The 13,350-nt window shown below is 38.8% G+C and overlaps 1 protein-coding gene across 6 annotated transcripts in view; it reads left to right on the forward strand.

Moving 5' to 3' along the window:
• Positions 1–13,350, forward strand: part of PGR (progesterone receptor) — a 112,302-nt gene that overhangs the window by 2,473 nt on the left and 96,479 nt on the right. Inside the window, exons 2-3 of one of the 6 annotated variants that reach the window (XM_040630971.1) lie at positions 485–1,418; positions 2,612–2,763. In XM_040630971.1, coding sequence (XP_040486905.1) covers positions 485–1,418; positions 2,612–2,763 — 1,086 coding nt within the window. Of the gene's footprint in view, positions 1–2; positions 1,419–2,611; positions 2,764–13,350 lie in introns of those variants that run through there. The other 5 variants (XM_040630968.1, XM_040630969.1, XM_040630972.1 and 2 more) reach the window with 5 other exon arrangements.

The raw sequence follows: 13,350 nt of genomic DNA on the forward strand, positions 1-13,350 counted from the left end.
AGCACGCAGGACCAGCAGCAGCTGTCGGACGTGGAGGGCGGGTATCCCAGAGTTGAAGCCCCAAGCGGTGCAGGAGCTGGCAGCTCTAGACCCCCAGAAAAGGACAGAGGGCTGCTGGACAGTGTCTTGGACACACTACTGGAGCCCTCAGGCCCGGGGCAGAGCCACGCTAGCCCTCCTGCCTGTGAGTCCACCAGCCCTTGGTACCTGTTTGGTTCCGAACTTCCCGAAGACCCCAGGGTTGCCCCCGCCACCCAGGGGGTGTTGTCACCGCTCATGAGCCGGCCAGAGAGCAAGGCTGGCGACAGCTTCAGGACGGCAACTGCCCAAAAAGTGCTGCCCAGGGGCCTGTCACCGTCCCGGCAGCTGTTGCCCCTGACCTCTGGGAACCATCCTTGGCGGGGGGCCGCAGTGAAACCAGCACCGCAGCCCGCTTTGGTGGACGTAGAGGAGGAGGATGGTTTCGAGTCTGAGGGCTCCGTAGGTTCGCTTCTGAAAGGCAAATCCCGGCCTCTGGGAGGCACGGCGGCCGCAGGAGGAGCTGCGGCCACCGTTCCTGGGGTGGCAGCAGGAGGCGTCACCCTGGTCCCCAAGGAAGATTCCCGCTTCTTGGCGCCTAAGGTCTCCCTGGTGGAGCAGGACGCGCCAGAGGCGCCCGGGTGCTCCCCGATGGCCACCACGATGATGGATTTTATCCACGTGCCCATTCTACCCCTCAACTCGGCCTTCCTGGCCGCCCGCACCCGCCAACTCCTGGAAGGGGAGAACTATGACGGCGGGGCGGCGGCTGTCAGCGCCTTTGCCCCGCCGCGGGGTTCGCCCTCGGCTTCGTCCACCCAGGTAGCTGCCGGCGACTTCTCCGACTGCGCATACCCGCCCGACGCCGAGCCCAAGGACGCTGGGTTCCCGCTTTATGGCGACTTCCAGCCGCCTGCCCTGAAGATCAAGGAGGAAGAGGAAGGCACGGAGGCAGCTGCGCGCTCCCCGCGTCAGTACCTGGTGGCGGGTCCTAATCCCTCTGTTTTCCCGGATTTGCCACTGGCTCTGCAGCCGCTACCTCCGCGAGCTCCATCATCCAGACCCGGGGAAGCGGCAGTGGCGGCCGCCGCACCCGCCAGTGCCTCTGTCTCCGCGGTGTCCTCGTCGGGGTCGACCCTAGAGTGCATCTTGTACAAAGCCGAGGGCGCGCCGCCCCAGCAGGGCCAGTTTGCTCCGCCGCCCTGCAAGGCGCCAGGCGCAGGCGCCTGCCTGCTGCCCCGGGATGGTGCCTCCACCTCGGCTACGGCTATCGCTCCGGGAGCGGCCCCTGCGCTCTACCCTCAGCTCAGCCTCAACGGACTCCCGCAGCTCGGCTACCAGGCCGCCGTACTCAAAGAGGGCTTGCCGCAGGTCTACCAGCCTTATCTGAACTACCTGAGGTGAGGGCCCAGAGCGGGGCGCGGGGAGCCCTTTGAGTCTCGCGAATAGCGGTCCAGCCACTTTGTCGCCGCCATCTCCTGGCCCTCAGGGTCCCGTTCACCAGAGCGGCCTCAAAGAATGGGTGGTCGGGGCTGGGCACAAGGGGAGTTTAGGTTCCTTTTTCTTCCCTTCTCTCCTTACTGTTTTAGGGACACAAAGGGGGAGCATAATAATGCCGTTTTGGGAGCGTGCCTCCTCAAAAGTATTTTCTAAACTTTCCAAATCTGCGAGATTTCGAGAGACAAAGCTAGCCCTGATTTAAAATGTGCAGCGTCACTCTAGGAGCGCGGTAGCCCAGTGGAACTGAAAAAGCGCAGCGAGTTCGGGCTTTATAAAATGGTTATTTTCTTAGAAGGACATTTACTGGGGATATCCTTCTTGGAGAAGAGACTTTAAGGCACGGATCCTTTGGGAGGGGTGGTACTTTGATGTATGGTAGCTTTCCAGAACTGAAAGCATAACTTCACGTGTTGGGACATTTAATGGCTCAATTTTCATACGAATCTCAAGGCTAAAGTTATGTATATGTTCATCAATCACTACCGTGCACTGTATTCTGTTATCGTTTCGGATTCGCTACAACTTTTTTCATACAGGTTTTCAAAAACATTTTGATTTACATACTGAATTAGTGGAATTTTAAAGAATGTTCACGTTAGAATCTTATTGCTGTGAATGCGCAAAACAGTGTCAATATAGTGTACAATTCTTTAAAATGGCAAACACATATACTGGTGTAAGTAAACATTAGGGGCTGTGTTAAAAACTCAAAACAAAAGCATTGCTAAGTACAAGTGAACCCTTAAAACAAAACCATGTTTATAGTTACCCAGGCTACAGGAAAGGAATTTTTTATTCTATATAAGGAGTTTTGTAGAAAGATTTTTTTTTTAACAAAACCAATGGACCTTTGCTTTCCTGAGCATAAAATTATATATTATTCTTTTATGTGGATGCTGCGGATGAATGACTAATAATTTGCAAATGTGAGGAATCCAGTAACAGTACACCAAGTTTAATTTGCATGTCTTTTAAGGGTGTGTATACATTCAGTTCTATTTTTAAATCCCCTTTCACTTTGTCAGTTCTGTTAAGAAAACTTTAGTATTAGCTCACCTAGAAATAAATGGAATACTTTGTTTTGCTTTTCAAGGCCGGATTCAGATGCCAGCCAGAGCCCACAGTACAGCTTCGAGTCATTACCTCAGAAGATTTGTTTAATCTGTGGGGATGAAGCTTCAGGCTGTCATTATGGTGTCCTCACCTGTGGGAGCTGTAAGGTCTTCTTTAAAAGGGCAATGGAAGGTAGGCTCCTTTCTCCTGATTCTTTATTTTTGGTTTAATTGTAAACAGAGACCATCTATTACTTTTTAGATTTTAATTATCCCTTGCTTCTAAGGAATGGTGATATTTCCTTATAACTTAAAATATATGACTATGTTTTAACAATATGTTTTTATTTATAATACTCAAAATCGAATGTGTTTGGATATTATAATTGCATACTCTTTGACTAGCAGTTTCAATATTAGATCAAGTTATACTAATCTTGGGGACAATGCTGCTATTGTTCATTACCTATTTAGCTTTAAAGAAACAGCTTGGCTGTAATTGTATTTTTATATTTCTATTATATATTATATGTAATATGTACTAAATTTAAATTTTTGATCGAAAGAAAAATGGTAAAAGTCACATGTGTGCATATATATGTGATGCAGTTACAAATTTTCTGCATAATTTTGTCTTTTCTCTACATTCATATTTATGTAATACTTATATAATGGTGATTCTAAACAAATTTTTAAAATTCTCCTTTTGTTTGGTATATTTTTATAAGGGGATAGGATTAAACAGTTTAAAGCAAATGAAAAATTTGGGCATCACAATAACAACTTCTGAAGGAGTATTTTGCTATAAGACCTTCATATTTTTAAAATCTAAATTACATATTTATCTAATGATTTTGAATTGACTTACATAATGTATTTTGCACTTGAACTGAGCTGAAATGAGTTTAGGGTTCCCTCTGGAGTGCGGAGATCACACCTAGACAAGGAACTAAAGATCTGATTACCTGCTTTTTTGCTTCCTGTTTGTGAGGGATTTGTTTGTTTGTTTGTTTGTTTTTTAATTTCAGGAGCCTTCTATTTATAAGTAGGAAAGGAAGGAATGGGGAATTTTTACTTTAAGGGAACTTTCAAAGGAGTTTAATGTGCATATTTAATATGCACTAAAAGAATAAAAACATTTAAAATTCACTATTCTTGTAGATGCCTAACAAGTGATTCTTTACAACTATTATACTTTTTTGGTAAAAATGATTCCCAACCATTTATTAGTAGTATTTGTAATAATTCTACTTAAATTAATTCTTCTTAAAGAATATTTGCTTTTTATTTATTAAATATGATTTTTTTCCACAAAGGATGAATATATTTAACTGATACTGAACATATGTATTCAGCTTCAAGATGTTTAATTGCATTTTAAATTAATTGAAGCACTGTGTGAAAAGAGGCTACATGAAAAAAATGGGACACAACTGAGAGTGGCCCTAACTTTCCTATTGACATTATTTAGTCATAGTTAAAAGTAGGAATTCGTTGTGTGGAAGAGCAGATTCTCCAGCACATAACTGGAGTTACTATTTCCATGTGATTTTAGTTCTGGTTTTTTGAACACTCTTTTTGACATTAATAAGATTTCCTTTATTCTTATACTCTCCTTAGAGCAGTGTAATGTTATAAGTGAATAAGTGAATGACCCCCATAGAATGCCCTGCCTGAAGGCCAGTTTTTTCTAGCCCAGCTCCATCTCTTTGTAGATAAGTCCCAAAGACATAAATTTGAGTTTCGAAAGAGCACATAGCTAGTTAGTAACTAGTTGTTAGTCACCATAGGTTAGACACTCTTTCATTGCAATACTTATAAATCAGAGATGGTGTGAATGAGTAGATATATGATGAATGCTACTTAATTTTCAGAAGTTACTTCAAGCTGTGCATATAGAATCAAGAGCACCCTAACTAAAATACAAATGATTTTATAGTATTACAATACTGTCCAGAACCACATACAATGTCTTCTCAAATTTACTCTTAGAAAGCATTTGTTGGACCACTACTGTTGGCATGATCCTGTTTTAGTCTTGAGTAGTAAAAATGAAGTACCTTTATTTGGCAATATTTACAAAAAGGAATTCAAGATAGATGTTTATAAGTCATTCATGAAACTAAAGCAAGATTACAAAAATATATGAGTAATTTCATTCAGCAGGTTTTTTTATTTAAAAAATTTTTTTAAAGATTTTATTTGACACACAGAGAGAGAAGGAGAGAGCTATCACAAGCAGGGGGAGCAGCAGGAAAGGGAAAAGCAGGCTCCCCGCTGAGCAAGGAGCCTGATGTGGGGCTCAATCCCAGGACCATGGGATCATGACCTGAGGAGCCAAAGGCAGCTGCTTAACTGACTGAGCCACCCAGGCACCCCCATTCAACAGTTATTTTATACCTCTTATATTTAGATCTGTGGCAAAGATATTCTTCCCTTAACTTCACTTCTCTCTGCCTTAGATCTAAAATGAGGATAACAATAGCTACTCCTCAGGTTGTTATAAAAATTAAATGAGTTCATACATGCAAAGTTTTGAAATAAATGCCTAGCATATTGTCAGTTTAATTGGTGTCGCTTCTGTCAAGGAGCTTATGATAGAGTTGAGGAGGTAACATATGCATGTAAGATCTTTTTGCATATGAAATAGAGATTCTCACTAAATGCCCAGAGAAGCAAATCTGTAAAGTAGTTAAGATTTGTGTGGTTAGTGTGTTGAGTTAGTGTGTTTAGGCAGGAGGAAGTTGGTTATAGGAAGTGATGTGCATATTCTATAATGACAGGAGAAGACTTCATGGAAAATATGAACTCATTTGGTTACTAAAGGACAAGTAAGATTATTGATCTCTGGGCATTGAGGAGAGCTTTTAAGTGTGTATGTCCAAAGAGGAGTGAAAAGATTAAGATTTGATTGACTAAGACTTGAAGAATTATATTAGGAAATCATTAAAATTAAGGGTTGGGAAGTTTAATTGCTGGTGTTTGAATGAATTGGGATAAAATCAGTGATTTAAGACAAGATAATAGAAGTTTCTGGGAATTTTCATGACTAAGAAAGATGAGTAGAAGGACTTTAACAGTTGGAGAGAAAAAGGTGTGAAATCTAAACTATGGGTAGTTCAAGGTAGAACTATGTGTGGATGCCAATATGTCCAGAGGTTGAAAGTCAGTGGTCAAAATATAGATACTGTTACCAAGGAAAATAATGATAATAGCAGGGCCCCTGGGTGGCTCAGTCAGTTAAGCGTCTGCCTTCGGCTCAGGTCATGATCTCAGAGTCCTGGGAACAAGCCCCACGTCTGGCTCCCTGCTCTGCAGGGAGTCTGCATCTCCCTCTCTCTCTGCCGCTCCCCCTGTGTGTGCTTGCTCTCTGTCTCTCAAATAAATAAATATAATTTAAAAAATGATAATAGCATTTTAGAGTACTTTCTATGTACCAGTAACTAACTGTTTTATGGGTGTTTTAGTTCCTTTAATCCTTATAATCCTTATATTTTCAATTTACCAATAAGGAAACTAAGGCCCAGAGATGTTAAATTGCCTTAATCATAGTTAGGAAGTGGTAGTGGGAGGATTCAAACCCAAGTGGTGTGACTCCAGAATCTATGCTACATTTCTCTCAATTATACTACATTTCTCTTAGTAGGAAATTCTGTTTAAATTTCAAAGGAAAACAATAGAGAGTTGTAAGAAAAAAATGTGAGCCAAATGATAAAACATCTAGGAGGGTAAAAGTGAATCCTAAAGGAGATTGCAAGATGAGGGGTGATTAGAAGTGTGTGATATAAATGGATGGATGATACTAACTTCACCTTTTAGGACAGCTATGAGAAGACATAGTCAGGAACCAAGAACCAGTTTCTTTACCTCTCCTCCAAATTAGGAGCTTTGTATGAGACAGAAGAGAGAAGAGGCAGGAAAGGAAGGGAAGGGAAGGGAATGGGAGGGGAAGGGAAAACACTCAGGAAGTGAGTGTTTAGGAGTGGGAAGAGATGACCTCTCTTAACCTAAGAAAATGAATTAGCCAAAAAGCAATTAGTTGAACAGCCCATTGCATTCCTTTACTAAGGCTTGGAATGAACCAGGAAGTAGTCAGGAATTGCCTTAATACCTTTCAAGGAGATGAAGTCATAATGACCCAACCAGTTCTATAAATGCAGGTCGTGACTTCATAGTAAGAAAGAAAAGATCATTTCTCATTGGCTTTCCTGTGTATGTACTGTGATTAGCTTGGTGCTAGAAATATATACTCGATATTCAGTAAATTTGTTCTAAATCATCATAACTGATGATGTCAAGCTCTTATTCTTTGGGTGCTTTTCACTGTGACAGCATTTGTAGTGAACAAAATTTGATGGAATATGGTTGGGGAAATATTATAATACAGTGAAACATTATTTAGAAGACACTAGTCTAAGTAATATTGATGGATTTGTAATTATACTACATTATTAGCCTCATTTTTATTCTAGACATATTGAGGTATAATTGATGAATAAAATTCTGAGATATTTAAAGTGTACAACATGATGATTTGATATATATGGTGAAAGGATTCCCCTATGAAGTTAATTAACACATCCATCCCCTCACTTATTTATCTTTTTTCTTTTTGGCAAGAATATTTAAGTTTTACTCTCAGCAAATTTCAGTCAATAATACAATGTTTTCAACTAGTCACCATGTTATATATTATATCCTCAGACCCATTCATCTTAAAAGTTTGTACCATTTTACCAGTCTCTCCCTACTTCCCCTATTTCCCAGCCCCTGGGGACCATTTTTCTACTCTTACTATGAATTTGATTGTATTTATTCGATGTGTAAATGATACCATGTGGTATTTGTCTTTCTCTGTCTGATTTATTTTATGCATAATGTCCTCTAGGTTCATCTAAATTGTTTTGTTCATGTATTAATAACCAAGTATTTATCAAGCACCTGCCATATGTTAGGCATTATGCTAGGTGCTAGTTGAAAAAGCTATAAAATTGGACAGACCGGGCTGCAGTCCTAGTGGAGTTTATAGTGTAGTAGAGGCAAGAAACACTCTACCAATGAGCATTTATATAATGAATTATAGATGTGCTAAGTGAATAGTTTAAGCAATGCCTGGAAAACTAGAGAATTGACCCCTCTGTCAGAAGCTGGGGATGATGGGAAATACCTTTTAGATTTAGAGAGACACCATCATAAGTAGACCACAGAGGAAACTGGACAGAAATGAAATATTTTATGCATAAAGTATTTCTTTCAAAAGTTGAATATAGCAGGTGTCAGAGACTAAAAATGAAACTGATTTGGTAGCATATTCTCCCTGCTATGGCTTCCAAAAGAGAAATAATGAACATTCCAATTCACTTAAATATTTTATTATTTTAAGAGCAGTTCTAGGTTTACAGCAAAATCAAGAGGGAGGTACAGAGATTTTCCATATACTTCTTGCCCTGGCATATCCTCCCCTATTATTAACATCCTCCATTAGAGTTGTACATTTTTTGTTACAATTGTTGAATGTACTTCAATTATGCCCACTTCACAATCACCCCAAATCCATAGTTTGCATTAGGGTTTGCTCTTGGTATTGTACATTCTATGGGTTTGAATAAATATACAATAAAATGTATCCATGGTTACGGTATCATACAGAGTAGTTTCACTGCCCTAAAAATCCTCTGTGTTCCATTTATTAATCCTTCTTTGCCCCCGAATCCCTGACAATCATTGAATTATTTACTCTCTCCATAGTTTTGCCTTTTCCAGAATGCCATACAGTTTCACTTGGTAATACGCATTTAAGTTTCCTCCATGTCTTTTCATGGCTTGATACCTCATTTCCTTTTAGTTCTGAATGTAGCACAGTTTATCCATTCACCTGCTGAAATGTATTTTGGTTGCATCTATGTTTCGACAATTATGAAGAAAGCTGCTATAATGATCCATGAGCAGGTTTTTGTGTGGGCTATGAATGAAAATTCTTGTTGCTCTGCATCTCTCCTATCATTTGGTATTGCCTGTGTTCTGGATTTTGGTCATTCTAATAGGTGTATAGTAATATCTCATTGTTTTAATTTGCATTTTTCTGATGACATATAATGTAGAGCATATTTTCATGTACTTATTTGCCACCCATGTATCTTTGGTGAGAAGCCTGTTAAGGTCTTTCACCCATTTTTTAATCTGGTTGTTTTCTTATTATTGTGTTTTAACAGTTCTTATATATTTTATATCTTATATATTTTATATATATATTTATATATATATATTATAACAGCTCTTTATTAGATATGTCTTTTGCAAATACTTCCTTCCATTCTGTGTCTTTTTATTCTCTTGACTGTCTTTTGCATAGCAGAAAATTTTACTTTTAATGAAATCCAGTTTCTCAGTTCTTTCTTTCATGAATCATGACTTTGATATTGTGTCTAAAGAATCATTAACTAAACTCAAGGTCATCTAGATTTGCTCCTATTTTATCTTTTAGGACTTTTATAATTTTGTGTCTTATATTTAGGTCTGTGATTAATTTTGAGTTAATGTTTATGAAGAGTGTAAGGTCTATGTTTAGATTCACTTTGTTGAATGTGGATGTCCAGTTGTTTCAGGACTATCTATTGAAGAGATAGTTTTTGCTCCATTGTATTCCCTTTGCTACTTTGTCAAAGATCAATTGACTATATTTATGTGGGTTTATTTCTAGGGCTTTCTATTCTGTTACATTGACTTATTTGTCTGTTCTTTCACCAATACCACACTGTTTTGATTACCATAGATTTATAGTAAGTCTTGAAGTCAGGTAGGTCAGTCCTTCAACTTCAATATTGTGTGAATATTCTGGGTCTTTTGCATCTACATATAAACTTTAAATTGTTTGTCAATGACCATGAAAAAATTTTCTGTGGTTTTAATTGGGACTGCATTGAATCTGTAGATCATATTGGGAAGAACTCGTCTTGACAACATTGAATATTCCCATCCATGAGCATGGAATATTGCTCCATTTATTTAGTTATTTTGTTCATTGATTAGAGTTTTGTGATTTTCCTCCTATAGGTCTAGTGCATATTTGGTTGTACTTATGCTTTTCTTTTTTCAAGATTTTATTTATTTATTTGACAGAGAGAGACACAGTAAGAGAGGGAACACCAGCAGAGGGAGTGGGAGAGGGAGAAGTAGGATTATCGCTGAGCAGGGAGCCCGATGCGGGGATCCCAGGACCCTGGGATCATGACCTGAGCCGAAGGCTGACGAAGGTGACTGAGTCACCCAGGTGCCCCTGGTTATACTTATACTTAAGTACTTCATTTTTGGGCTGCTAACGTAAATGATAGTGTTTTATTTTTTATTTTTTTTTTAAAGATTTTATTTATTTATTTGACAGAGAGAGAGACAGCCAGCGAGAGAGGGAACACAAGCAGGGGGAGTGGGAGAGGAAGAAGCAGGCTCATAGCGGAGGAGCCTGATGTGGGGCTCGATCCCATAACACCGGGATCACGCCCTGAGCTGAAGGCAGACACTTAACGACTGCGCTGCCCAGGCGCCCCGTGCTCAGTTTGTTTCTCATAGTCCATAGTCTCTCATGTTTCATTCCCCCTTCTGATTACCCCCCTTTCTTTATCCCTTTCTTCCCCTACTGATCATTCTAGTTCTTATGTTCCATAGATGAGAGAAATCATATGATAGTTGTCTTTCTCTGCTTGACTTATTTCACTAAGCATTATCTCCTCCAGTGCCGTCCATGTTGTAGCAAATGTTGAGAACTCATTCTTTCTGATGGCTGAGTAATATTCCATTGTATATATGGACCACAACTTCTTAATCCAGTCATCTGTTGAAGGGCATCTCGGCTCCTTCCACGATTTAGCTATTGTGGACATTGCTGCTATGAACATTGGGGTGCATATGGCCCTTCTCTTCACTACGTCTGTATCTTTGGGGTAAACACCCAGTAGTGCAATGGCTGGATCATAGGGTAGCTCAATTTTTAACTTTTTAAGGGACCTCCACACGGTTTTCCAGAGTGGCTGTACCAACTTGCATTCCCACCAACAATGTAGGAGGGATCCCCTTTCTCCACATCCTCTCCAACAATTGTTGTTTCTTGCCTTGTCTATTTTTGCCATTCTAACTGGCGTAAGGTGGTATCTCAGTGTGGTTTTGATTTGAATTTCCTTGATGGCTAATGATTTTGAACATTTTTTCATGTGTCTGTTAGCCATTTGTATGTCTTCATTGGAAAAGTGTCTGTTCATATCTTCTGCCCATTTTTTGATTTGTTTATTTGTTTCTCGTGTATTGAGTTTGAGAAGTTCTTTGTAGATCTTGGATACCAGTCCTTTATCTGTAGTGTCATTTGCAAATATATTCTCCCATTCCGTGGGCTGCCTCTTAGTTTTTCTGACTGTTTCCTTGGATGTGCAGAAACTTTTAATCTTGATGAAGTCCCATAAATTCATTTTATCTTTTGTTTCTTTTGCCTTTGGGGATGTGTCATGAAAAAGGTTGCTTAGGCTGATGTCGTAGAGGTTGCTGCCTATGTTCTCCTCTAGAATTTTGATGGATTCCTGTCTCACATCGAGGTCTTTCATCCATTTGGAGTTTATTTTTGTGTATGGTGTGAGATAGTGGTCAAGTTTCATTCTTTTGCACGTAGCTGTCCAATTTTCCCAGCACCATTTATTGAAGAGACTGTCTTTTTCCCACCGGATGTTTTTTCCTGCTTTATCAAATATTAGTTGCCCAAAGAGCTGAGGGTCCGCCCCGTGTTTTAAATTTCAAATGTCATTTGTTCATTGCTAGTATATAAGAAAATGACTGACATTTATAGATTAGCCTTACATCCTGCAGCCTTGCTATAGTTGCTTTTTAGCTCCAGGAGTTGTTTTGTCAGTACTTTTGGATTTTCTACATAGATGATCATGTCACCTACGAACAAAGATAGTTTTATTTCTTTCTTCCCAATGAGTATACCTTTTACTTCCTCTTTTTTTCCAATTGCATTAGTAGGACTTCCACCGCAGTAGTGAAAATGAGTGGTAAGAGGAGATACTCTTGTCTTGTTCCTGGTCTGATGGGAAAACTGCTACTTTCTCACCATTAACTATGACATCAGTTGTAGAATTTTTTGTAGATATTTTTAATCAAGTTGAGTAAGTTCACTTCTGTTTCTAGTTCATGAGTGAGTGCTGGATTTTGTCAAGTCCTTTTTCTGCATCTATTGATATGATCACGTGGTATTGCTTTTTTAGCTTGTTGATGTGATACAACACATTAATTTTCAAGTGTTGAACCATTCTTACATGCCTAGGATAAATCCCATTTGATCATGTTGTAGACTTCTTTTCAACTTTTTTGGATTTGATTTGCAAGATTTTGTTGAGGATTTTTGCATCTATGTTCATGAGAGATACCAGTCTGTAGTTTTCTGGTACTGTGTTTGGTTTTATATCAGGGTAATGCTGGCCTCACAGAATGAATTAGGAAGCATTTCCTCTGTTTCTATTTATGAGATTGTGGTGAACTGACATAATTTCTTCCTTAAATGTTTGGCAGAATTCACCAGTGAACTCATCTTGGCACGGTGCTGTTTTGGAAAGTTATTAATTGCTGATTCAATTTCATTAATAGATATAGGCCTATTCAGATTGTTTATTTCTTCTTGTGTGAGTTTTGGCAGATTTTTTTTATCTCAAGGCATTGGTCCATTTCATTTTGGTTATCAGATTTGTGGGCATAGAGTTATTCATAGCATTCCTTTATTATATTTTTAATGTCTATAGGGTCTATAGTGATATCCCTCTTTCATTTCTGATATTAGTAATTTGTGTTCTCTCTCTTCTTAATCTGGCTGGAGGCTTATATTGATTTGATTGATCTTTTCAGAGAACCAGCTTTTGGTTTTGTCTTTTTTTTATATTGACTTCCTGCTTTCAATGTCATTGATTTCTGACCTAATTTTTATTACTGTTTTCTACTTTCAGTGGCTTAATTCGTTCTTCTTTTTCTCATTTGCTAAGGTGAAAGCTTTGATGATTATCAATTTTAGATCTTATCTAAAATATACAGATAATGCTATATTTATAAATGCCACAAATTTCCCTGTAAGCACTGCTTACATATAGCTATATACCACAGATTTTGCTAATTTGTGTTTTCATTTTTATTTAGTTCAAAAATTTTTTTAATTTCTCAAGATTTTTTTCTTTGAATCATGTGTTAATTAAAACTATGTTGTAAAATCTCCATCTCCACATGCTTTATTTTCCAGTTGTCTTTCTGTTTAAAGTTCAATTTCATTGTGGTCTAAGAGCAGACATTGTATAATTTCTATTCTTCAAATTTGTTAAAGTGTGATTTATGACCTAGAATGTGGTTTATCTTGGTGAATGTTCCATGTGGACTTGAGAATGTGTATTCTGCTGCTGTTGAATGAAGTATTCTATAGATGTTGGTTATATCCAGTTGAATGATGTTGTTGAGTTCAGCTGTGTCCTCACTGATTTTTTTTTTTTTTTTGCCTGGTGGATCTGTCCATTTCTCATAGAGAGATGTTGAAGTGTCCAGCTATAATAGTGGATTCATCTACTTTTTCTTGCTATTCTATCAGCTTTTGCTTCACAAAATTTTAATGCTCTGTTGTTAGATGCTTACACATTAATGACTGTTATGTCTTCTTGGAGAATCAACTCCTTTATCATTATGTAATGCTCCTTTTTATCCCTAAGAACTTTCCTTACTTTGAAGCCTGCTCTAATTATACATTCAAATTTTCATGGACCAA

This window comes from Ursus maritimus, unplaced genomic scaffold (genome assembly GCF_017311325.1).
Source record: "Ursus maritimus isolate PB19 unplaced genomic scaffold, ASM1731132v1 scaffold_16, whole genome shotgun sequence".
In the NCBI taxonomy this organism is placed as follows: Eukaryota; Metazoa; Chordata; class Mammalia; order Carnivora; family Ursidae; genus Ursus; species Ursus maritimus.